The sequence below is a fragment of the Macrosteles quadrilineatus genome, unplaced genomic scaffold (assembly GCF_028750875.1).
Source record: "Macrosteles quadrilineatus isolate MER2022 unplaced genomic scaffold, UCM_ALF_1.0 Scaffold_1__1_contigs__length_201487025, whole genome shotgun sequence".
In the NCBI taxonomy this organism is placed as follows: domain Eukaryota; kingdom Metazoa; phylum Arthropoda; class Insecta; order Hemiptera; family Cicadellidae; genus Macrosteles; species Macrosteles quadrilineatus.
The window spans coordinates 175,524,308-175,550,371 of NW_026542594.1; the positions used below are offsets into that span (position 1 = coordinate 175,524,308).

The 26,064-nt window shown below is 33.8% G+C and overlaps 1 protein-coding gene across 1 annotated transcript in view; it reads left to right on the forward strand.

Moving 5' to 3' along the window:
* The window catches only part of LOC129002709 (uncharacterized), a 46,373-nt gene extending 27,597 nt beyond the window's left edge, over positions 1-18,776 (forward strand). Inside the window, exons 16-24 of the mRNA XM_054430719.1 lie at positions 3,367-3,525; positions 9,020-9,492; positions 10,849-11,057; positions 12,652-12,835; positions 13,365-13,574; positions 15,619-15,748; positions 16,035-16,134; positions 17,234-17,319; positions 18,570-18,776. Coding sequence (XP_054286694.1) covers positions 3,367-3,525; positions 9,020-9,492; positions 10,849-11,057; positions 12,652-12,835; positions 13,365-13,574; positions 15,619-15,748; positions 16,035-16,134; positions 17,234-17,319; positions 18,570-18,659 — 1,641 coding nt within the window. The 3' untranslated portion in view covers positions 18,660-18,776. The remainder of the gene's footprint in view (positions 1-3,366; positions 3,526-9,019; positions 9,493-10,848; positions 11,058-12,651; positions 12,836-13,364; positions 13,575-15,618; positions 15,749-16,034; positions 16,135-17,233; positions 17,320-18,569) is intronic.
* Positions 18,777-26,064: the final 7,288 nt, after the last annotated feature.

Below are 26,064 nucleotides of genomic sequence, written 5' to 3' on the forward strand. Positions count from 1 at the left end.
AACCATGCCTTTAAAGAGTATTGTAAAGTTTTTAAGAAAAACTTCAAAGCTGTCTGTTCTAGGGCAAAAAGAAATGCAAACACCTCTTTTATAGAGAAAGCAGACGATAAAAGTAAGGCAGTGTGGTCAGTTGTTAATGGAGAATTAGGTTTAAAGGCAACTCAAGAAAATAACTTTTCAGACATTGTTTTCCAAAATAAGTGTTTAAAAGATGGAAATAAAATAGCTGATATTTTTAACAATAAATTTACTGACATTTGTTTAGAGAATGAGATTTCACCATCAAGTGAAATGGCAGTTAGATTTGCAATGAAAAATAATGAGTGGAGTCAAAGTTTACCAGTTTTTCACTTCAGTCCAGTAGATGAAAACCATGTTAATAAAATAATCAAATCATTGAAGAACAAGCGATCTTCAGGATGGGATGAGGTTCCTTTGTTTTTATTGAAAAAGATTGCCAATCAAGTTTCAAAACCATTAACAAACATTATAAATCAGTCACTCATTTCTGGAATATTACCTTACCAAATTAAATATGCAGAAATAAAACCATTGTTTAAAAAAGGAAGTAAATTGGATATTGACAATTATCGGCCAGTGTCCTTGCTTCCTGCATTTTCAAAGGTTTTTGAAAAAATAGCTAATAAACAAATCTTATCATTTTTTGAAGACAATAATTTATTTATCAAGGAACAATATGGATTTAGAGAAAATAAGAGCACAGTTTTAGCAATAGCAGATTTAATCAGGTGTGTATCGGAGGGCTTGGATGGATCGCAGACCACAGCTGGTGTGTTCTGCGATCTATCCAAGGCTTTTGACTGTGTGGTACATGATATTCTTCTTGATAAGTTAAAAGTTTACAACTTCTCTTCTTCCGCATTATCTTGGGTTAAGTGTTACCTATCTGGTAGACACCACAGAACTGTTATAAAAAAAAAATGATATGGTTTTTAAATCTGAATGGAGGAAAGGAACGCGGGGCGTGCCCCAGGGCTCGATTCTTGGTCCTATTCTGTTTTTAATCTATATAAACGATTTAGCACAAAATTTTGATTTCAAAATTGTTCTGTATGCAGATGATGCTACAGCCATTCTTAAATCAAACAACATTTTAGATTTACAGCAAATTATTCAGAATTCCCTAACAGATTTGCAAGTGTGGTTCAAGGCCAATGGTCTTAAATTAAATAGTAGCAAAACTAATGTAATCAATTTTAGCACTACACGAAGACAGGAACAAAATCTTAATCAAATAATATTAAATGATGATCACCTTCCTATTGTAAAGTCAACAAAGTTCTTGGGTCTCGAGGTTGATGAAAAACTAAACTGGAAAACATATATTGATATTTTGATAAAAAAATTAAATTCCCTTTGTTTTCAAATGTTTGTTCTGCAAAAAATTACTGACTTACAGACGAGATTGATTGTATATCATGCATTGTTCGCTTCTTCAATGCAGTATGGTGTTGAACTTTGGGGAGGTAGTTCAGGTATGAAGTCTGTTTTTAAATTACAAAAAAAGTATCTTAGAATCATGACAAATTCTAAACCTAGAACATCCTGTAAATCTATTTTTAGGGAACTCAAAATTTTAACACTACCATCTATGTACATTAGTAAATGTCTGTTTTATGTCAAATCTAACTTTAATATGTTAATGGAAGATCAACACATTCACAATTATCAGACTAGGAACAGAAGTAATTTCCAGTTTCCTGTTCATAGATTAAGTTCCTTTGAAAAGTTGCCACAGTATTTTGGGAAAAAATTATATAATAAGCTACCAAACAGGATAAAAAATATTGATAATGATCATAAGTTTAAGAAAGAAGTTCAATCCCTGCTGCTAAACAAAGTATACTATTGTGTAAATGATTTCTTATGTGACACTTTGTAATATGATGTAAATATGTATATAAAATTAAGCCATTTGATTAAGTTTTTGCCAACATAACAATTGTATCATGTATATTTTGCTTTTAGTTTTTAAGATGTTGACATGTCACCTGTTTTACCAGCTGTGCTGGGGAGGAAAATGTATTGTGACAAATAAAGAATCTGAATCTGAATCTGAATCTGAACCGCATAAGTCAGATGAGGGTAAACAAGCCCATAATAGGCTGATAATAGGACATCAGTGGTGGCTGATTGGCTGAGAACTCTCAGCATGAATATACCCACCGATACTTTCTTGCTGATATGATCGATTTGGCTGTGGAATTTGAGGTTTTCGTCAAGGACAAGACCGAGGAATTTTACTTCTGAAGAAGGGGTGATAGTGGTATCGTCGAGGAGAATGTTCAAGTCATAGTGGGACCGTTTTGACCTCTTAGAAATGGAAAACTAGACGATTTGGGTTTTTTGAGTGTTCAAGATGATGTCATTTTCTTCACACCACTGAAGAAGGGAGTTTGATTCCAGAAAGGTGACAAGTTCCAGTTTCTCCATACTTAGTCTGGACACATTTTCCAAAATAAACTTATCACACACTTTTTAAATAAGCTCTATATTTCGGCATAAGCCTTCTTCAGGAACAAACAATAAGAATAACAAGTCTGGACACAGTTAGGGATGTCGACAAAATGTTTTTTCTCTTTAAGGGTCAATTTCATGATTTGTACTCTATTTGGTTATAAAACCAGAAGATGATTTTTTCTTATAAGTAAATCGTTTTATTTGGTTTGACTATTTCTGAAATAAGTAAATACGAAAAAAAAAATACTTTCCTACATAAATTGGACAGGAAAAGGCAAAACTATCTTCAGCTGATCTACAAGAAAAGGCATTAAATCAATAAGGAACGATGTTAATTTTATGGCTACTCATACTGGAGATATACCATATTTGAGAAATACATTCAGGCCATGAATGCAGCAAGTTGACTTCGCAAGCCATCTGCATTCATTAATTCCTTGCAAGTGTTTTAAAAGCATTCTTTGCTAGCTTGAGAAAAACATTCAGTGCAGTTTGCAGCAATAAATCTTTGCAAGTCATCTGCATTCATTCCCTGCAAGTGTTTTGCAAGTATTCCTTGCAACCTTGCATAAAACATCCAGCGAAACTTTTCAGGAAGTCTGAGATGGGGTTACTTTTATACTTTCGAAACAAGCGTGTTACAAATGAAAATGTTTGCAATGCAATGCATGCTTGCTGCCAACATCTTGGGTTGCCTTTGAAAGTTTATTACGAACTTACTGAAAGCTTTCTGTGCTATCTGGGTATGAATTACAGTGCATGAAGACTTGTATTAATTTTAATAAGTTAAGTAGTAAATAATTAGTTGGTTATTGGATTAACGTTAGGGAGGTACCTGAGTTTTCATAGTCTGGTAAATTATTAACAAATATTTAATATTTTCAGTGTTACCAAAGCTATGAAGAGTTTGTAAGAGATCTGAGCTACTATCGCAGCAAGCAACGTCTCGAGGTGAAACAGTCTCGGATGAAAATACAAATGGAAAAAGTGGACAAAGACAACTTTTTGTCTTCAGCTGTTCTGCCCCCTGAAACTCAGCAGAAGGTTAGTCTATTTTTTGGAGAATTAATTAACGTTTAGATTTGATAAAAACAATTTTTATATTATATACATAATATATTACTATTTTATATAAAGACTTCTCTAAGCTAAGCTGATGGATGACTTCTTCTTCCCTTCTTTTGTTTGATCTCCAGAATAGTGATGGGATAATCGAATACTTTTGAGAATTCGAATTTGAATACTTAAAATTATTCAAACAATTATTTGAATACTTGTATTCGAATACTTTTATAGCAATATGGTGTAAATAAACCAATATGGCAATTTCAATTTTACCAAGTCTAGTTTTGTAAATCAAGTGTAGCCATTCATGTATAAATACATTTAAATGAAAATAAATGTAGTTCAGTTATCCTCTAACATAAATAGGTTATATTTCAAACAAACTAAAACCCAAATTAAATCAATTATTTTTCACTCTCCTTCAATTAGGTAATGAATAATTTAATATTGTGAAATAACTAGACAAAAGTATTCATTATAAATTTAGTGAGAAGTGTATTTCAATTTTAAAACAGTGTGATTCATTATTTCATTGAATTATTTTATAAAATAATTAATAAATGCTGGTAGTGTCAAATTTAACATTTTAATGAGACAATTAATTGATCCCTCCTGAGTCGGGTACTGTGAAGATCCCATTTAAAGTAAGTACACGTAAGTTGTTGTTGTGAAGTGAATTAAGCATAAAGGTATTCATAACACTAGTATTCAGTGTATTCGAACTCGGAACACATCGGCCAAATTCGAATTCATTCATTCTGGCTATTCGAACTAGATTGGTTTGACTTCAAAGTATTATTGAACCCGGCCGAATGTCAGTATTCGAATACAGCCAGAAGTATTTGAATCTTTGAATACCTTGGTTGTATTTGAATAAGTATTCAATTCTGTATTCGAATGCCCCATCACTACTCCAGAATGTAGCTTGGTGATTAGTAGCATGTAGCATGTAAAAATAATTGTTATCCAAATAAATCCTTTAATTCTACTCTGTGTTGGGGTTATTCAAAAACCTATAAATAGTAAAAGTCTAAATTTAGTTTGACCAGTAAAGTGTTGAATATTAAGTGTGAATTTTTTTGCGAATATAAGGTTTTACCTATCATGGCCTTCACCTAAATAAAAAAGGTAAGGAACTGTTATGGAACATCATTGCTCTTCATGTAACAATCAAGCTGCACAATTCTTCAAACGGATCAACATTTGTAACCAGCAAAGTTAGACATTCACCAGCGTCAGACAGAGTAAAAGAAAATGAGTTGGAGCATGAAGAGATCTGTGAGGCCCAGACTGACAACAGAGGCAGCAGCCTGTGCCAGACTCCACAACTCGTCCATGGACCAGATATTGTCAGCACACCCTTCCTCGGCTTCTCCACTTCAGACATCATGAGCCAAGACAATTTAAAAAACATCAGAAACAAAACAAATCCAAAAATAACCTAGGTGGGTCACTGACAGAGTTAGTTTTAAATGTTTTATTTTGGAATGTTCAAGGAATAGGAAATAAAATTGATGTTATAGAGCATTTTCTCCATACTAATGATGTAAATGTATTATGTATAGCAGAACACTGGTTAAATAAGGATGAAATGAAAATGTTAAATATAAATAATTTTAGTCACATTAATTCTTTCTGTAGATCTAATATGTCAAAAGGAGGCTGTGCAATTTTTACTAAGTATATAGATAATGTTAAAACTTTAGAAAATGTAAATAAGTTATCATCTGAACATGTTTGTGAAATATCCACTGCATATTTTTTATCACAAAAGTTGGTTTGTATTTGTATTTACAGACCAAACGAAAAATATCTTAAGGAATTTTTAAATATTTTGTTTGAGTGTTTAATGTTAGTAAATAAGCTTAATGTTGATATTATTCTATGTGGTGATTTTAATGTGGATTTCCTTGATATTGACTGTAATCAACGAAAAGAAGTAACTAATACATTTAATGCTTTTAATCTACATTTGGTTACATTAGAAATCACTAGGCCTAATATGAGAAAAGGTAAAATTGTCAAACTTGGAACTTGTATTGATAACATTGCAACCAACATTCACAGAGATAACAGGACTGGTTGTGTTGTTCCCACCCTTGTATCAGATCACTATGCAATTATGTTATCTACTAGATTACATTCCAGGTGTATGAATGGGCAAAATAGTTTTAAGATCTCACGGCCCATTAATAAAATGAGTGGTGTTTTATTATGTTCAAATTTAAGTAAAGTAAATTGGCTTAGTGTTTATTCATTAGAAACATTAAATGAGAAATTTGACCTGTTTTTGAATATTTTTTTAAGTGTTTTAGATTTTACAATGCCAATCAAATTGGTAGCAGATAAGAGTAGTGAGGATAAATATGACAACCGTTGGTATACAAATGAATTGCAGTGTTTGAAACAAAAATGTATTGAGTTTTTGGATGAATTTAAAATGACAGGTAATAAAACATGCAAAGAGGAATATAAGATAACTGAAAGAACATACAGAAAACTTATTAAAGAAGCAAAAGTAAATTACAACTCAAACAAAATATCTACAGCAAAGAATAAGTCGAAAGAAATGTGGAGTATAATAAATAAAAAAGTTAGTGTCAATAGAAAAAGCAAAAGTAAAAATTCTCTCGACCCTCAATCTTTAAATAACCATTTCTTAGACTCTGTAAATAATTTGATTAATAATTTATCTACATCGAACAAATCTTCTGAGGTCTATATTAATGTGTTGAGGGGTATGGACACAATGACAGATATTAGTTTTAAATTAAAACCATTTTCTGTTGAACAGGTATTTGAGAAAATTAATAGGCTAAGTAGTAGTAGATGTCTAGATGTTTATGGATTAAACTCAGATATTATGAAAATGGCTGCAGTGTATATAGTTGAAGTACTAACTTATTTATTTAATCTTTGTATTGTTGAGGGTATATATCCTGATTGTTTAAAATGTGTTAAAGTAATTCCTGTACATAAAACCGGTGATAGATTAGATTTAAATAACTATAGACCCATCAGTATTATTCCTGTTATTAGTAAAGTTTTTGAAAGTTTGATAAATGACCAAGTTGTATCGTATTTTGAAGGAAATGATCTATTTAATTTTAGTCAATTTGGTTTTAGAGCAAATAGAGGAACTAAAGATGCAGTTCAGAATCTAATTTCTTATTGTTTAGATGAGTTAGAAATGCAAAATAATGTTTCGTTGAAATTTTATGATATGAAAAAAGCTTTTGACACTGTGTCCCATGATCTACTACTACAAAAACTTGCCTTTTATAAGTTTGAAGAAAATACTTTAACATTTTTTTAATCATATCTGTATAAAAGATATCAAAGTGTTTATTGCAATGGTGTTTTTTCTGATTATAAAGAGGTGTTACATGGTGTCCCACAGGGCTCAATTTTGGGCCCAGTATGCTTCATCATTTACATTAATGATTTGCCTAAAAATATTCTAAACCTCAATGTTAAGCCTTATCTTTTTGCAGATGATTTAGCAATACAAATTCAAAGTGAGAATTTGCTAAATTCAACAGTAATGGCATACAAAGCAGATAGCTTAATCGAAGACTGGTGTAAGGCCAATAAATTGTTTTTAAATGTAGAAAAAACTAAAGATTTATGTATTAGTTTTAATAATAGGCATAATAAAAAATGTGTAAAATTTTAGGTGTTTTTTATAGAATCTAACTTAAAGTGGAAAGTTCATATTGATTATACGGCTAAAAAACTTAACAAAGGAATATTTATAATAAACATGCTTAAGAACAGTGTAGATTTTAATACCTTGAAATGCATTTACTATGCACATATACATTCTAATCTAAGTTATGGAACAATTGTATGGGGAGGTAGTAATTATAAAAAAAAACTTTTGTCATTGCAAAAACGAGCAATAAAAATCATGTACAATGTTGATTTTAGAACACACTGTAAACCATTATTTAGGGAGGCTAATATTTTAACTTTACAAGCAATGTATATTTTAGACTGCCTTGTGTTTGCAAAAAATAGTTTTAGTAAAACAGACACACATGAAAATGTACACAGTTACAACACACGAAACCGCTGCAATTTTATATCTAGACAGTGTCGATACAGCACCACAGCTACTAGTTTTATTGAAAAATCCAAACAGTATTATAATATGTTACCTAATAGAATAAGATGTTTTAATTGTTTTAAATTTAAATTAGTACTTAAAAACTACCTGTTAAACCTGTGTCCATATAGAGAAATAGACTTTATAAACGATGTTAAATTAAACCTTAGTTAAAACCTTTAGTTCTAAGACATTTCCTTGACTGTGCCATGCATGTAAACCAGTGTAACGGCAATAAAGCATTCTTATTCTTATTCTTATTCTTATTCTTATTCTTATTCTTATTCTTATTCTTACCTCAAACCACGATGGTGACATTACAAGCCCCATAAGCATTAAAATCCAAACCTTAGTGGCAACGTGTTTGAAAATTGAAAAAGGTTCACACACCGGTTTACCCTTTATTTTGGCTCCGAAAAGATGCCTAAGTTAAACAAAAAATCGCTATATTGCTGACCACTATATAGGTGATGTGGCTTTAGAAGTGTACAACACTTTCTTGTTTAATGAGTCAAATCCTCCGTTCTTGGTCTTTCAATTACTCTTCCAAACCTTGATTTGAGTAAGCTATGGATGTCCAAAGGACAGTTTGATAGTTTGTTTTGAATAAATGGTTCGGGCTTACCATCGGATAGGTGAGCGATAAATTAAATCTGTCCAATCAAAACCTAATCTTTCTGTTTCTATATATACTAGATAAAAACAAGGTGTCTGTCTCTGTATTATCTCTCCATCAAGCTTAAATGCTTGAACAAACTATCAAAAAAATGTGCACAAAGACTGTGTATCCAGAATCATTAATGGTCTATTACCATTAAACATCGACTTAAGACTCGGCCTCTTGGGCTTTAAAAGTTCTGATGTACAACTGTTGGGAAGTAGATATTGATTGGTCTTTGTGAAAACAATGAGATACTTTTATGGTTACATTTTTTTGTGTCTAAGTTTCTGAAATTATATTTATTATTTCACACTTTCAATATTATCTGAGTAAAGCTACTCTGGTGCACCATTCCATTTGCATTATGGAAAATCTGTTTCACTTGATAATTAGAGCTGTTGCTGTAATTAGTTTTCTAAAGAATCGTTGTTATGTCTATGAACATATCTCGTTGCAAAGCATGAGTAAAACTAGCAGTAGTACAATATTTGTGTATACACCAAAACAATAAACTCACATATTCTATTGTTGCTGGCAGGGTAACTACACGTTTGGTAAACAAAACATTTGATTGAAACTTTTTTTTAATTTAAAAGGGATTAGTTTGAAATATTTTTTGCCAGAACAGTATTTTATCCTTAGCTGAGCTTTTGATTTTCCAATTTAAATAGGTGATTAAAGTTTTTATTTGTTGAATTTTACAGATCAGGCTACAACTGGCTAACGGCACACACATGGATTGTTTGCCGCAGAAGGAACCCAAGGAGCAGAAGTTTTGTTACAACTTACCAGAAAGAGAAGGAAAAAACGCTGCATTATTCCCAGATAATCGCAACCCTTACCATTCAGAGTATAGAGGCCAGCTTATCTATTTGCAAAACAAATACAACTTGAGAAACACCAATAAAACACATTATGAACCGTCCTTCAAAGAAAAAGATGATGCTGCACGTAAAATTCAAAAAGCCTACAGGCAATACTCTTCAAGGAAACTCAGTTCCGCTTTAATGGACGATGCGGCTAGAAAAATTCAGAAAGCTTACCGACAGTATTCATCGAGGAAACTCTCGAAAGATGTTTATTGTGACATGAAAATGAGTAAAAATGTACCCAGACAGGCTAGGTCTGATCCTTCTCTCCCATCAAGACTTATTAGATCTTCCACACACTTTTCAGGGTGAGCAAACATATTTCAGTGTAGATTTTAGTATCTTATGTTGTAGTACCTTCTAGTTCTACATGTCGAAAAAATGTTTTACGCCACACTACATTATTTTGACGAACTTCCCACGCAAGGATTTAGTCCAGAAAACAGCTGTTTGCCGCCAGCTTATTCAAATGGGGTTTCATTGCGTAATACTGTTCTGCAATGAGTTTTACCGGACACCAATCAGCTGATTATACTGTATTTGCGTGGCAATGATTGGTTATAAACAAAAACATAACCTCTCTTAGAGGTTATGACTGGTGATGTTTAGTCCTTTAGTTGGTTGAAATATATAAGGATTCGTACGAATTAAGTAGTATGGCGTAAACTATCGTACGTAACTCGTCCAAAATGTGTGTACCGGACTCTTATGGTAATCCCGTACTCGACTTCGTCTCGCACGGGAACGACCACACTCGTCCGGTAAACACTTATTTTCAGGACTAGTAACGTAATATACTATTGTGGAACACATTCACAAATAATTTAATACTTTAATTTAAAAATTTAATCTGAAATGCGACCATAGAAAGGTAGGTATTTTAAGCCAAGATCTTTAATGGAGTGTAAGATGAGTGACGCGATCTTGTAGTCTTGTTACTGACTAAGGCCATGTTGACCAAGTCAGACACAAGACAAGACTAACAATAATGTTGTTCCTTAGACAGGACTGTTAATAGCCCTTAAAGCCAATGGCAACTAAAGGACCTACAGCTTATAACTTAATGGAATCCCTACCACATTTTGCTTTGTAATTTACAAATTGGTCTAATTATCAGGATAGTACTGCGAATAGTTGTAGTGTGCTCACTAGTGTGGATGTTATTCCACACCAGGGAGTATCGAATCCACAGATCATGCCTATAAATATCCACAATTTCACAAGAATGGATTTGTTAGAGGATTTTTACTAGAATTAGTTTAGAATTAGAATTATTAGAATTATTTTTGGCTAGAATTAAACATGTTATTTTGTGTATACAGTATTAATATTTTCTTTATGACATTAAGGTACAATATTACATTGGGAGTTGTTGAACCACTTTTATGGTCCTGACCTAAAATCTCACACATGAACTTATCACTCACTTTTTCTTTTTCCCTTGAAATTGAAGAGAAAGAAAATTTACATGTGCCTTTCTGAACAAAAAAATATTACAAACGTTAAGTTTCTTTTATACATTCTTAGGTACTGTTGAGGCTGAGATCGTTTGAGTGAAGCACAGGGGTAAACAAATTAAACTTGCTTATATTTTAACAATCCACATTATTTTGTATCATAGAAAAATACTAAAAATTACTATTCCCAAAGATACAATTTTTTAGGAAGAATGTCGACAATCAACTTCCTCTACGTTTGGAAAAAGAGACTGTTTTTCTTTTTGGAGGGAAAACCCCATATGCCAATGATCCTTGGGAATCTTCTATCTTGTTCTATCACCCAGAATACAACGAATGGAGGCGGTGCGGGGTGATGCCGGAGCCAATACATTATCACAGCATTACCTACTTCCAGGAGAGAATATATATTGCAGGTAACTGCAAGAACCATCCCGAAATGACTTTTCTACAGATATGGTCACTGTACAAACATTATTGTCACTGTAAATATATCTGTAAAGAGATAGTATATTTCATTGCTGGTGCCTGAAGTGGCTCTTTTTGACAAGACCTCTGGTTTAACACATAAAGTGTAACCAATGAAGGGTTAAAAACCATGGCCATAGCAAGAGAAAAAAACCATAGCTTCGTGGATCGCATTCACGGACGCCGCAACAAGGCTCCTCGCCGCAGGAAAACCCAATTTTCTGTTAAATTTTTGGGAATAATTCTGGGATTCTTCTTCTTTATAGGGGTTTTTAATGGCTAAAGTCGATAGATAGATTTATTCTAAGCTTTAAACATTTTCCTTTAGATGTGGCAAACCATCCATTCCTACCTTTATTATTAACTAATTTTTCATGTGGCTATAAAATATTTCGGTATTGGAAGAAACAGTTGAAAAGCTAAAAATAGATATACCTTGTGTGTTTGTATCCTATGAATACAATAAGTTATTTGTGTAACTAGTGTGTGAAGTGGCTTTTTGCTGCACACAGAGTTTAGGCACGAGCCACAGGCAAGTGTGGAAAGTTTCACGAGTTACAAAAGCGCTTGTGTTACACATTATATTTTTCCTACAGTTACTATAAAGCATAGAAATAATTAGTCTTTCAAACACCTAACAACACGTTTTAGGTTAGGTTAAATCCAAGCGTTGAGCAAAATGGGAAACACTGCACCAGCTGATGGTAGTCGTTTTGTTGCCAAACTTATTTTCAAGCATACACGTATTACTTGTACAGTTGAACCTCGTTTGTACGAACCTCGATAAAACAAATTCCTCGATAAGACGAATTTTTTTAAATCCCCTTGACACTTTCATATAGGTCAATGCTAAAAACACCTCTATACAACGTAGTAATTAAGTTAAAAACCTCCATAAGACGAATTTGTTTGTGATATGGGCTAGGACTGATTAACCTCTATACAACGAATATTCTTGGGACAAAACCTCTACAAGACGAACGTGACCTCTATAAGACGAATTTATCATAATCTTAACCTCCATAGTACGTAGTTTTCAAAACAAACAGAAGCTTGTCTCAACATGAAACCCCCACCCATCCCTCCTCCTTCCTCAGTCATTGTTTGGAGAAACCTTGGAGCGAGGAGAAACCTCTATAAGAAGAAGAACAGCAGCATTAAACCTCGATAAAACGACCCTCTTTATTAAGAATACCTCTATAGTACGAATTTTTCCCGTACCCCTTGAAATTCGTCTTGTAGAGGTTCAACTGTACCTAAAAAAATAACACTTTTTTGTGTTGTTTGGTTGAAATACTAGAGTGCGGCAAAAGGAAACAAGTGCGGCAAAAGTAAGTAAATGCAGCAATTAGTTACTTTCCGTGCTATAATCAGTACAAGAAAGCCCGCTTTGTCAGGTTAAGAGGTAACTGTAGGAAAAAATAATTGTCTCTGTCTTCATCTTTTGCAGCACCCGTAGCAATAAAGTTTCACCAAGTTACTTTTTAATTGTTTTTGTTGTTTTTATCTACCAAGCACCTCCTTTTATTTCTTTGTGATCAGGAGGTAGACATCCATCAAAGCATGAGTCTGAGCCAGGAGCCGTCAGCCGCAAAGTGTGGAGGTACGACCCTCACTACAAGACTTGGACTCGCATCAAAGACATGCTTCAGGCTCGTCAAAACTTTGGTCTCGTCGGCTGCAACAACAGACTCTACGCTATTGGCGGAAGAAATGAGAAGGAAATGTATGTTTTTCTTTTATAAATGCGGGTTTTCCTAGCTGCCAAAGAATGGCCTTGACACTCTTTGGCTGTGCCAAAGATTAACTCTAACTCAGCACTAATCATTTTAATTATTTGTTATAAATAAAAAAATGTAAAAATAATTTATTTGTTAAAAAATTTAATGTTTGCCGATACTGACCAGCTATTTTTCCTAATGGATTATTTATTTCTGCTTCCCAGAGGCATTGCAACTTTTTTTCTTCTGGCCTTGATTTAAATCACAAACAAACAAATGTTTTCTTTCACCCATTTTGACAAAACACCGCTAAATAAAGTGACGCTTTGTTGTGAAAATTAAAATAACCAGTAAAAAGTAACTGTTACAGCATAAAGTAGTTAAAAGTGGCGTCCATTTCAAAGATGCCCACCATCTGCTGTCTGCATACGCATTTTACTGAGAGACCGGTTTCATGACAGGTAACAAAATTTTATTCTTACTATTGTTTATTCTTATCGTTGATTTATCAATAAATGTTTGTTGTTGGTATAGTGCAATGTCGAAGGTAGAAAGGTTTGACTCAGGCTCCAACAGTTGGGTTTCTGTTGCGCCGATGCACGTGCCTCGCGCCGGAGCAGTTGTTAGTGAGTTCAGAGGCAAGATTTGGGTGGCTGGGGGTGTAATACTGAGAAGATCCACGAGTAGTGAGTGGACAGAGATAGCAACCAACAGAGTTGAGTACTACGACTGGGAGCAAAATATGTGAGTAGTACTGGCACTGGCACACAAAATTATTTAGATATACAATGGTACTCTCAAGTTTAAGATCACCAAGGGCACAATTAATGATAGATATCCAATTAATTGTGCTCTAAAGCCGGGTTCCCACAGGAGGTGAATTTTCGATTGTAAGCTCCCTTACTTAACCCATTGGGGAAGAAATTAATCCGCTACCTGCAGCACCCTCTGGCGGCAATTAATTTTACCGCATTTGTAGACTTTTACTTTAACTGCTATAGAAAGAAAACCTTAGGTAATAAATTAATAATTCTTTCACCATTTTGTTCACAGTAAAATTGTCTACAGAAATGTGTTAATTGGATAGTCAAAGTTCTAAACTAAAAAAATATATATATATAAAGATTATAAAAATAAAAATTTTCAGAACAATATTTTGAAAGTAAACTTGATATACAAATTCCAAGATTAATCCAGACACCAAATAACACTACTATTATAAAGGTCGATCGATTCCCTACGTAGAAACATCAAAAGTTGTGTACTTTTATAAGTAATAACTTTTTTTTAAAATTGTTTGTTTACCTTACCGCAGCTGATTTTTGGTGATATGTGGTTTCCATGGCAACACAAAATTGTTTGTTATTCGCTAAAATAAATGAGTAAATACGCAAATCAAGAAGCAAGATATTTATAAACATTATAATAGTAAGAAGAAACAAAAAGGGCGAAAAATAATAATAACTAAATAAAAAATGGCGCTGCCTAGCGGTGACACGAGCGGCTATCGTAAGTCGGCCTCCGGGCCTGCAGCGGCCGTACGAGTAACGCTCGTAAGTCGGCGCCAATGGGTTAAGCCTCACACTGTGGTGGGGATGGGAATACAACCTCCTGCTGTAATGTCTTAACACCTCCTGTCAGTAACACTTAATACAGCACATAGTTCTAATACAGAGTGGAAAAAAGCCCTAAATATTTCAAGAAGTAATAAAGATAGAGCATTAAAACTTGGTACATAGTTACTGGGTATTAAAATCATTTTACAAATTATTCAGTGATGCGCTACCTCAACAGGGGGAAGGCCTGCTAGGAGTCAGAAGAAATCTTAAATGTAAGTATAGGTTGATATGCATATCAAATTTAAGATCTTTGTTAGGTAAATACAACGCCGCAAACCCCATCCCAAACAGACAAATGAGTAAAATATGGCAACCGTTCAAAGATTTCTTGAATCTGCCATTTTTTATCTTTGAACGGCTGCCATTTTTTACTCAGTTGGTCTTTTGAGCTAAAGTTTGCGGCATTATATTCTACTAATAAAGACCTTTAATTCAATGTGCATATTGACCTATGCATACGTTTATGATTTTCTTCCGATTTCTAGCGGGCGCCCTACTGAGGAGGTGGCATATCACTGAATAGGCTACTGTGTAAAAATTATTTTAATGCCCAGCAACAGTGTACCAAGTTTTGAAGCTCTATCTTTATTAATTTCTGAAATATTTTACCGTCGTTGGACTTATTTCCACTCTGTATAGTTGTACCAAAGAAATTGTATCGAAAAACATTAAATAAGTTTCACAGGATGATCCATATACTCTACTGTTGAAAACATCCCTAATTTTCATTTGTACCTACAAAAATTGTTGCTTTTACTACAATTTTTGTTATACTTTTAAACTCGGAATAGCTTAACGTGGGTAAAATGTTGAATTACCCACACTAATGTTTTAAAAAGTAAAATAATATAGCATTAAAATCACAATCAACTTTAACTTACAAGTATAAATGTTACCTATTTAATGGATTTATTTTATGGTGTAAAAAAGACAGGATAATGCATATCAACTACCATTCTTTAGCAATGTGAGGTTTCAAGTAGATTAATACCTCTTAAGCTCTTGTCCACAAAAATAGTGCATGAAAGCATTCAAATTTCTCCATTCCTAGTTTCTATTACAAATGACTCCTTAAGGTACGAGGAATATATGAGTATGAATTAACACAAAGTAAGCTAAAAAGTTAAATTTAAGTAGTTGCATTTCACTCAACTTATTTATGACGTAAGGTGGTTTGAATGCTCCACATTGAGGTTCACGCTCGCCTACGGAGTAATGGTTCCAACAAACAACAAGATCTACATCGTGGGCGGAGCTATCGGACTGCAGAATTCCAGCCTTCGAGGCAGCGGGAAACAGGTGAATCACTTTGTAATCTGTAATTGTTAACTTGTCAATGGTCTTTGAAATCTTTATTTTATTTTGTAAATTATGTCACAACCAATTTTTTACAAATATGATCCTGCATAAAAAAAAAATTTACTCTTTGTCTTATGAGACCTAAACTTATGAATGAACACAATCAGATATTTCCAAAAATTTTAAAGGGTGAATTAAAGGTATTGTATACAAATATGTACACATTATTGTGCTACACTGTTATATTTTAATGATTTAATTAAAATGTTAAACAATTTCTTTGCAGATAGATGTTTGGGACGAGCAATCAAGGCTGTGGGGTAATGCAGATACAATGGGAAAACCTAGACATAACCATACTGCAGTCTCTATACGGGAGAGTCAAGGTAAATTGTTGGATTTTCAACTACAAATGCCTCATGTTGCCAAAAACAGTGATACAGTAGAACCCCACATATCCGACCATGACAGGACCAGGCCATGATCAGATATCGGGAGGAGCATAACCTGCAGTTTTCACGACTTGAAGAATTGTCTCCCGCAACCACGACAACACCCCTTAGCGTAACTCCGTGATGTAGTCTCCATGACATCAGCAATCGTCTCCCGTGACGGCGGCAACACCCGTTATCATGTGACAGAGTAGTGATTGTCTGCCGCGATTACGGCAACATCCACGATCGGCCTTTCGATTAACTGACGGTTTTTCTTTTAATACCGTAACTTGTTATAGCCAACATCCTCTCTTCTGAATACAAGCCCAGCCATTCTAATCCTTCTATATTTCCGACAAACTAAATTCAGGACAATTTAATTTGTAATGAACATTTTTTTCCAACAGTTTCTTTCTGTATAATTCAATCTTTCAGAGTTGTCAATCTATTTTTATTTTATAATACACATCTACTAAAGTTTTGGACAACATATGCTGATGGTTTGGGTCCGTTCCCAAAATTGGGTATTGTTTACCAGTAATCCTGTTTCTTGACTGAGTTCACACCAAAGTGGACTAGGGAGCCCAGTAAGTGCTTTCCTTTAATATTATAAATAGAAATGAAACAAATGCAATAGGTACTGAGGTTTATCTAAGAATCCCTGTTAATTTTAGACAAAATTTCTTGTAAATCGGTTAACGTTAATTTATGTTTATTTCGCAACAATAAAATGTGTTAACGTTGACCAATTTGCATGTAATTTCGTATGAAATAAACAGAAACCACAATGCAAAATTTTTTGTCGTACTTGTAATATTAAAGAAAATTATTTGTTGCTTTTGGGTTCCCTAGTACCCTTTGGTGTGAACTTAGTTGAAAGGCAGTAAAGGGCCGGCCGCTACACTGGGAAACCCCTGCTTAGGACACGGAACATTCGTTCAGCTGTCCAGAAGCCCAGAACTATATAAGAGTGTCAGCTGTATGTAATGTTCTATTAATAACTGTGTTATCTGTCTCATTGACTCCCTTTAACAATGTGGTCATGTTTCAGGTAACAGTAAATACATGTTCATCATGGGAGGGTTGAACACACAACATGAATGTGCTTTGGACACAGTCGAGTGCTGGAACATAGAGGTAAAAACACTGCTAACCATGGTCTACTCTCAATAATCTGACAATTCATAGTCCGGGCACTTAATCCATCATTTAGATGGATGAAACAATAACCAAAATATATATAGTACTGGAAATTGATTCATGTTGAGGTAGAGGAGTCCCAAATATTTTCAGTTGAGGTGTTCGATCCCATTGAGCAGTTTCTAGTCAGTGAATAGTCTGGTCCAAAATGTTTTTCCTACAGTCACCCGACAAAGTTGGCTTCCTTGTACTGTTTATAGTACAGAAAGCTGCTTGCTGCATATTTATAGTTTGCCGTACGGTTTATACTTTGTCGTAAGGTTTATACTTTGCCGCACATCAGGATTCCGACGAAACAACACAAAACAGTGTGGTTCTATTATGCACGTAATCCGTGTACGCTTGGAAATAGGTTGGCAATACTTAAAGATAATAATACTATGAGCAGCTGATTGACTATTAAAACTACGATTTAACCTGCCATTTTGTGTTTATAGTTTCGGTATTTCTGAACTTTCTGGACTTTTCTTTTAAACGTTTTTAAAACATTCCTATGATCTTAATAAACAAGAAAATACCTTTAAAGCTTTTTTTTAGGCGCGGAAACCACTTCAAATTACAAAAACATACGGAACTATATTCTCAAAACACGGAGCACATTTCTTGCTGAGGAAAAATAGCGGAGTGATACGTACCGGGTACTACTTTCTGTAGGGCACCTATTTGTGTTGCCAGCTGAACATAAAACAAGTTGTATAGTGTTTGAAAGACTAATTATTTATATGCTTTATAGTGACTGTAGGAAAAATATAATGTGTAACACGAGTGCAAAAGGCCTTTGCTGCACTCGAGATCGTTCCGTCATTCTCGTCAACATTGCTCTCGTGTGCAGCAAAGTGCCACTTTGCCCACCAGTTACACAAATAACTATTGACTTTTGACAGTCTACAGTACAAGTTAAATTGCAACTGTTAGTGAATTATCACTAAGTCATTGGGATCAGCATTGGTATTGGGATTGGGATCAGTTTCAGTTTGGGGTCATGAGTATTTACTAGTCATTGAAGTTTTGAAAATGATCACACCCTCTTTTAGTTCTCCCCCTCTGAATTATAAGATTAATACTGAGGTTGTCACTAGATTTTAAGGGAAGTGCTAGAAAATATTTTGAGAGTAGGCTGGATGAGTGTTTACACAAAGCTTAAACCTTTTTACTATTATTTTACTAATTTTGTTTATGTCTAACAGGAGGGGAAATGGATCATTGGAGTAGCTTCTCTTCCATCACCAATTTTTGGATCAGCAGCTCTTGTATTGCCAAGAAGAACCTTCAGTTAGACAAACCTGTGAAATTACACTGATTCGATTGAATTTAAACTTCAGCTGTTTGATGACAGAGTCTTAAGCTAATCATTGAGACAAGCCTAGGAATTTATTGTTATCCTAGGAGCACTTCCGACTTTGGTGGAGCTATGTTTGAGATTGGGTTTGAATTGTCCCACAATAAACACTAACTACCGTCAGAATATGTACAAAAATTCTAAATTGGATGTGTAAAAATAAAATTCATTTAAACTTATTCATAGCTAATTTATTTGATCCATCTAGGGTTATTTTCATTTCATTTCATTTCAATATCTTTATTCAACAATTGTACATTGTACATTGAATAGTGTCAGATTCCTAACCTAGTAAATAAAGTTATAAGCTAAAATTACAATTTATATAATACTAAGAAACTAAAAATAAAATCAGGTTAATTGGGGAAACACCTCTTTAATGGAGTAGGGAGCGATTTCTATGAGATAATTTTTTAATTTGTTTTTAAATTTGATTGAGTTGCCAATGGGTTTTAAATGATTTGGAAGAAACCGTAAAAATCTTCTTCCGGCACAGGTTGGCTTTTTATTTGAAAATAAAAGATGGTTGCGACTATTTTCTCTTAGGGCTTTTCCTCTTGTATTGTAGCATAATTGTGCGTTATCTGATATACTTTCTTTCGCTATTAGAGCAGTTTCAAAAATGTATTGGGCAAACACAGTTAATATTTTAAAAATTTTTGAAATGAATTTTAACACATTCATCATTTTTTAGTCCCATCATTGTTCTTAATGCCCTTTGCTGTAATTTTAAGATTCGATTAAGATTTTTCTTAGTTGTAGCTCCATATAAAGATATACAGTATGAAATGTGGCTATGGACAAGAGAATAATATATTGTTTTCAAAGTATTGATATTACATAGAAATGACATCTTTTTCAAAGCAAATATCCCTGAATTTATCTTTGAGCAAACATGATCGACGTGGTCCTGCCAGGATAGATGTTTATCAACTTTTAAACCTAAAAATCTATTTTTTCAACTTGTTTGATTTCATTGGAATCCAAAATAATCAACGGTTCTATTTTGTTTTTACATTGCTTAGTTGAAAATGATATAAAATAAGTTTTACTTTTGTTTATTTTGAGATTGTTGGATAGTAAATAATTTTTAATATTTGCAAGTTCTATAAAGGTATCTATTTCGATATGTTCTACTGTTTTTCCTGTAATTTTTAAGTTAATGTCATCAGCATATAAACACATATTTCCACAAGGTACACACGACAGAACATTTGGAATCTTATCAATGTAGCAAAGGAATAAAACAGGGCCTAGTATTGAACCCTGAGGGACACCAAAGTGATTAAGTTTTATTTCTGATCTGTTTTTTACCAGCCAATTATTTTTATTAGACATGATTTCAACGTATTGCTTTCTTTCCGATAAATATGATTTGAACCACGCCAAAATGTGACCTCTTACTCCCATATCTTCTAGTTTGAGTATTAGAGTTTGGTGACATACCCTATCAAAAGCCTTCGTAAGGTCCATTGATATTCCTATAACATTTTCGTGGCTATCAATTGAATTTATTATACTCTCAAAAAAACTTGAAGCAGCTGTAATTGTTGATCTGCCTGAGCGAAAACCATGTTGGCCACTAAATAGAAGGTTGTTATTTTCTATAAAAGACACTAGCCTAATTTTCATTGCCTTTTCAAATAATTTTGAAATAACTGGCAAAAGTGATATTGGTCGATAGTTTTCTACGCACTGAGGGTCCCCCTTTTTGAAAATAGGCACAACCTTAGCAACTTTTAATAATTTTGGAAAATGACCGGATATAAAAGATGAATTAATTAAATGAGTAAAAATTGGAACTAGTTCTTGTTTTGTATATTTTATTACTTTAACGGGAATTTCGTCGTGCCCACGTGAAGGTTTGTTACTTAAAGAGTTTATCAGTTTTTCTACTTCCTCACATGAAACAGGTTCACATCGAAATAATGTTTTAGATTTGACACAATTTGTTAGTACTGGCTGGTGATTATCTAACAATTTATTACAGTTTACAGAACCATTCTTTCCAGATAAACTTACAAAGTAGTAATTTAGTACATTAGATATTGCCCTGGGATCTGCAATAGTTGTTCCTTTGTACGCAATGGTCATGTCATTCACTAAGTTATTTTCTTTGTTACCTACTTCTTTATTTATAATTTTCCAGGTTGTTTTCATAACATTATCCGAGTTATTTATTTTTTTATCGTAGTGTAATCTTTTAGTTTTGTTTGCCGATTTTTTAAAAGTCTTCATTTTTGTTTTACAGAGGTTAGACAAGTTTTCGTCTTTTAATAATCTAGCTAATTTTGATGATTCCACGATTTTTTTGAATTCCTCCTTTAATGAATAAGTATACCACTCTTTACTGTTAGTTTGTTTCTTTATTACTTGTTTTGGAAATGCTGTGATAAAATGTGATTTGAAAATTTTATAAAATGTTTCGTATTTTTGTTCACAGTTTGCATTAAAAACTTCAAACCAGGACTCGTTTTGTAATGATATTTTGAAATTAATTAGATTTTCATCAGATAGGTTATAGTCTAAATACTTCAGTGACTCGTTTTTCCACGTTTTTTTGGTTAATTTATCAAGGGTTAAAATTTGAGCATCATGATCAGATAGATATGTAACCAGTCCCTCTATTTTTAGATTAGATTTGGGAATATTTGTCAAAAAGTTGTCTATTGCAGATTCCGAGGGCCCTACTACCCTTGTGGGAAAATCAACCAGATATTGCATTCCATGTCTAACTAGAACGGAGTTTAGATCCGTGGCATTCCTATCATTTCCTAATGTGTTAATATTTATGTCACCAGCCACTATAACATATTTATTCCTAGCTAGTACAATATCTAATAGCCCATGTAGCACAGATGGTTGGGCCAACGTTGGTAAATTGTGGAGCCACACAGTTGGCCAACGGTAGAAATGTCACCTCTTTAAACTGTTTTCCAGCCAACCATTGTCCAACAATGGCCCAACCATCCAAAAATACTGATGACCAACTAACCATAACACAACTGATATCCAACCAACCGTTTTATTTCACACAAAATAATAAAGATTTAGTACGAAAAGCATAATTATTAGTTGAGTAAATTGATTAAATAGTTCATAAAAACAAATTTTGAAAAAAAAGCTAGAACAAAATTTTTTGGCCCAGACGGGTCTCGATCCCGGGTCCTTCGACTTATCAGCCGAAGTACCTTACCTTACCACTGAGCTATCTGTGATTGTTGATATAGAGAGTTTTCAAGTGGTGAAAGAGTAGCCGACAGTTGCAATGGTCGCAATACTTCAAACATTTTTGAAACTACACAGTATAATATGATTCTGTTAAGGCATCATAAGTAGTTATTTTTTTTTTTTTGGAGTTAGAGAGGATACTGGTATTTGAATATAGATTAATTAATTACCGTTAGATTATTAATGCTATTATAATTGACTGTTATATGATTAATTACTCTTTCCCCTTAAATTGTTGGAAATAAGTTAAAGAATATTAATTTAAAAAATATTTGCATTATTATGTGACGGTGCAATTTCGTCCTGGGACAAAATTGTACTGTCGGCCTCGGATAGCTAAACTAATTGAGTTAGTCCAGGGTTAGTAGTAATAATACTAGTTAAGTTTTAAAATATGGGCTCAGATATGGTCGTTAAAGCATCAGCTTTCAGTGAATGACACATTCATCACTGCCCGGGTTAGGCCCTAATTTAAACAAATTAATAATTAGGCGTTAATTCCGTGAGTGAAACACTGGTCGTAATTAACTAAAATATTAACTTCGAAAATAAAAATAAAACCTCTACTTAATGGATATACCGTGTTTCACTTTAGGAATTAAAACCAATTATACTTACAATTAATTAACCGATTCGATTGTCGCGGGTCCACGAGCTATTTCGCCCTGGCCTAACACCTACTATTCGACGACACCAGAGTTATTTCACCACTGGCTAATTACCGGGCTATTCCGCCCTCGACCTATCGTCTCGTTATATCCGCGGGCCCGAGAGCTATTCCGCCCTCAGCCTAACCCTAGTATTCGTCGCTTCCAGGGTTATTCCACCACTGGTTATTACCGGGCTATTCCGCCCTCGCCCTACCAGGGAGATGTTGCTAGCTATTCGCCCAGCACTCAAGTCCGACTGGCCCGTGTCCTGCGCAGGTTTTATAGGAGTCGCGACGCTAGCGCAGTGCGTGGCCGCTCGGTGAACTAATGACTCTGCGCGGGCCATTTGAATTCGTACGAACGCTCGTTTTCTGATCTCGGTAAATTTTTACCGTTACAATTATAATTATTAAAATTCATTGTTGTAGCCCCGGAACTGTAATATATAAAATATCTGGTTTTACAATACCTTTATCAGTTCCAAAAACTTTTGGAACTAATAAAGGTATTGTAAAACCAGATATTTTATTATAATTATGTTGTGAAAGCTAGACCCAGAGAATGAAAGTAGTGTAAACTCAACTATGGACCATCGTTGGTCCAACAAAAGTATCTTTTGTTGGTCTAACGGAGTGAAAAACGGTTGGACAACGGTTGGCTTGATGTATGATACCCAGCAATGCATATTAATGTATTTCATTAACAATGAACCAATGTTGGTCCACAGTTGTAAATATTGGTTGGCCCAACTACGAGATATACAGTTGGACAACGGTTGGTTGGTTGTGGAAGCTCCAACCAACCATCGACCAACTGTCCCACAGTTGGCCAACGTTGGCCCAACCATCTGTGCTACATGGGAGCTTACTTAGCCTGTCTAAAAAAATTGGAACTTTAGAAATTGGTGATCTGTAAACTGCAACCAACAAGAATGATTCAGTATCATTTACTATCATTTTCTTTTTACATTTACATACCGGTGTTTTTACCTGTAAAATAAACCTTATAAGCATATTAATCTTCAAACATTAAATGTAACATAAAATGAGGTTACTAACCTGTCGTCAATCAATCCTCTATTGTCTTGGATGACTAGTTTCGGGGTTAAAACCCCATTTTCAAATCTCTTCAGTCTTCAAAAGTCAAACATATTTTCTTGCATAAGCCGTCGTCAAAATTACTTCACACATACACATAAACACACACGAAAACATTTATATTTACAAATCATGTATCATGTCCTTGGCCGGCCTCACGCGCATGTACATGATTTGTAAATATAAATGTTTTCGTGTGTGTTTATGTGTATGTGTGAAGTAATTTTGACGACGGCTTATGCAAGAAAATATGTTTGACTTTTGAAGACTGAAGAGATTTGAAAATGGGGTTTTAACCCCGAAACTAGTCATCCAAGACAATAGAGGATTGATTGACGACAGGTTAGTAACCTCATTTTATGTCAATAGATCAATCCTGGAGGCAAATTATGTATAAATTAAATGTAACTTTGTCATTAAAAAATTTAACAATTGTAAATGTTATCACAGTGTTATTTTATACACCCTTATGAAATTGCTGGTTTGTTTTTCAATTTTCTTAAGCACACTTTCAATCAGACTAGTATTTGTCCGTACCAAATACTAAAATAGTTGGAAGATTTTGTCTGTAGGGGTTTCCACAAGAACTTTCTTTGATTAGTAAATAAATATAGCCAAACACATGTTCCTCACTCAAAAATACAAAGACGCTCACTTGCTAAAAACACTAGAACACAACACGTAACACTGGAAGTTGCCTGTTGGAAGTAAGCTAGGATTGATATAATCCTCAATTGATGAAGCAACCTTCAACCAAAACCATCCACACACAATGTACTCCAGTGAAGTAGAGAAACACTATTGAAACTAAATGTTTAAACTTGTTTGCTTTGTGATAACACTGATAACGCATTATCCAACATTTGTTTGTGGATTTGGAAATAATTATATGGGTGATTCTCGTGAAAGTTGGGTATTCCACTGGATCAAAAATTACAAATAAAACTTTGACACAACTAATTAAAAAAAATTGTGAAGATACAAAACAGTATATTAAAACAGATGTTACAGTTAAGCACACATTTTTTATAGTCATTTACAAAAAAAAAAAAAAATACTAAGATTTTCGACGGCCAGGAGAGAGACTTCTTGGACAGGAGAGTGACATTTTCTTATATTTTCGCTGTATATCTTAATCTTCATTGATAATCAATCCAAAACATACCTTAGTTTACTAATCTGTTAGGGTATAGGTAGGAAGACACTCAATATTAGGTTACAACAATTTAATTTTGTAAATTTAGATTCACAACGAGTAAGTTTGAAACCACAGGACAACAATAGTTAGGACAGAAAAATAGTTGATAACTATTTTGATTAATGAAAAAGAAATCAAAATAAAATATTAAATAGAGAAGGTCTTTTTTGAATGTCCACATTAGAATGAATAGAACATTCGATCACCTTTCATAATAATTTTAGAGATTGGCATCAAAGCAATAATTTGATCGATGTTCACAAGTGACACATCGGTTTGATTAACATAAAATAAGGAATCACTGTCACTTGGTTTCATGAACATAACTTCAATATCCCCATTCCCATTAAGTTCACCCTGACAAATTCCAACATGGGTTTGTGATTTACACTTGCTAGATTTGGGCCCTTTATATTCAACAAGAATGTGAGTCCCACAGGCTAGCTTTTTTTTATGTCACTTTTTTTCATGAATAATGCCACTTCATGTGGTTTGTGAGGAGCTATAGTACTTGAAGTGGGGTAGCCAGGATCATCTTCATCTTCAGTCTGTGAAGAGTACACTTCTTCTACTGTGAGCTTTTTTTGTCTTTTTATCCCGGATGTGGTAGGTTCTCGTATTACTGATTTATCTGCAACACAAAAAATATATATTTGCCTAGTTGTATGTTATAAACGTTACTTATTTCATACATGAATATAGTCCACTGGATGATATAAAATAATAGAATACTTATCCTATTATCATAGACTAGGTAGTTCAATGGTTATTGTGCTTGCCTTCAAATTAATACAAAGGCATTCAGATCAATCCCCGAAAAAGGCATAACAGCTTGTTTGGGATTAATTCTGGATACAGCTGTCGAGCTGTCATTAATGATTTTATTTAATTATTATGATCAAAGAATCAGTTGGTCTTGGTCATAAACAAAGTTACTCAAGTCATCACAACCCATTATAAACCCACAATTCACCCCAACTCAGCCTTAGAATAAGCAGCCACATCTGCGTCCTAGTTTGAAATAATATAGTAATAATTGTGTTATTTTTTCATATTTAGTTTACACTTGACTTTTGTTTAAAATAAAATAAAAACAACTTGCCTGTTAAATGTTCAACTTTTCCAGATTGGGTCCTTCTTCTGTTTGGCTTTCTACCTACCTTGGCT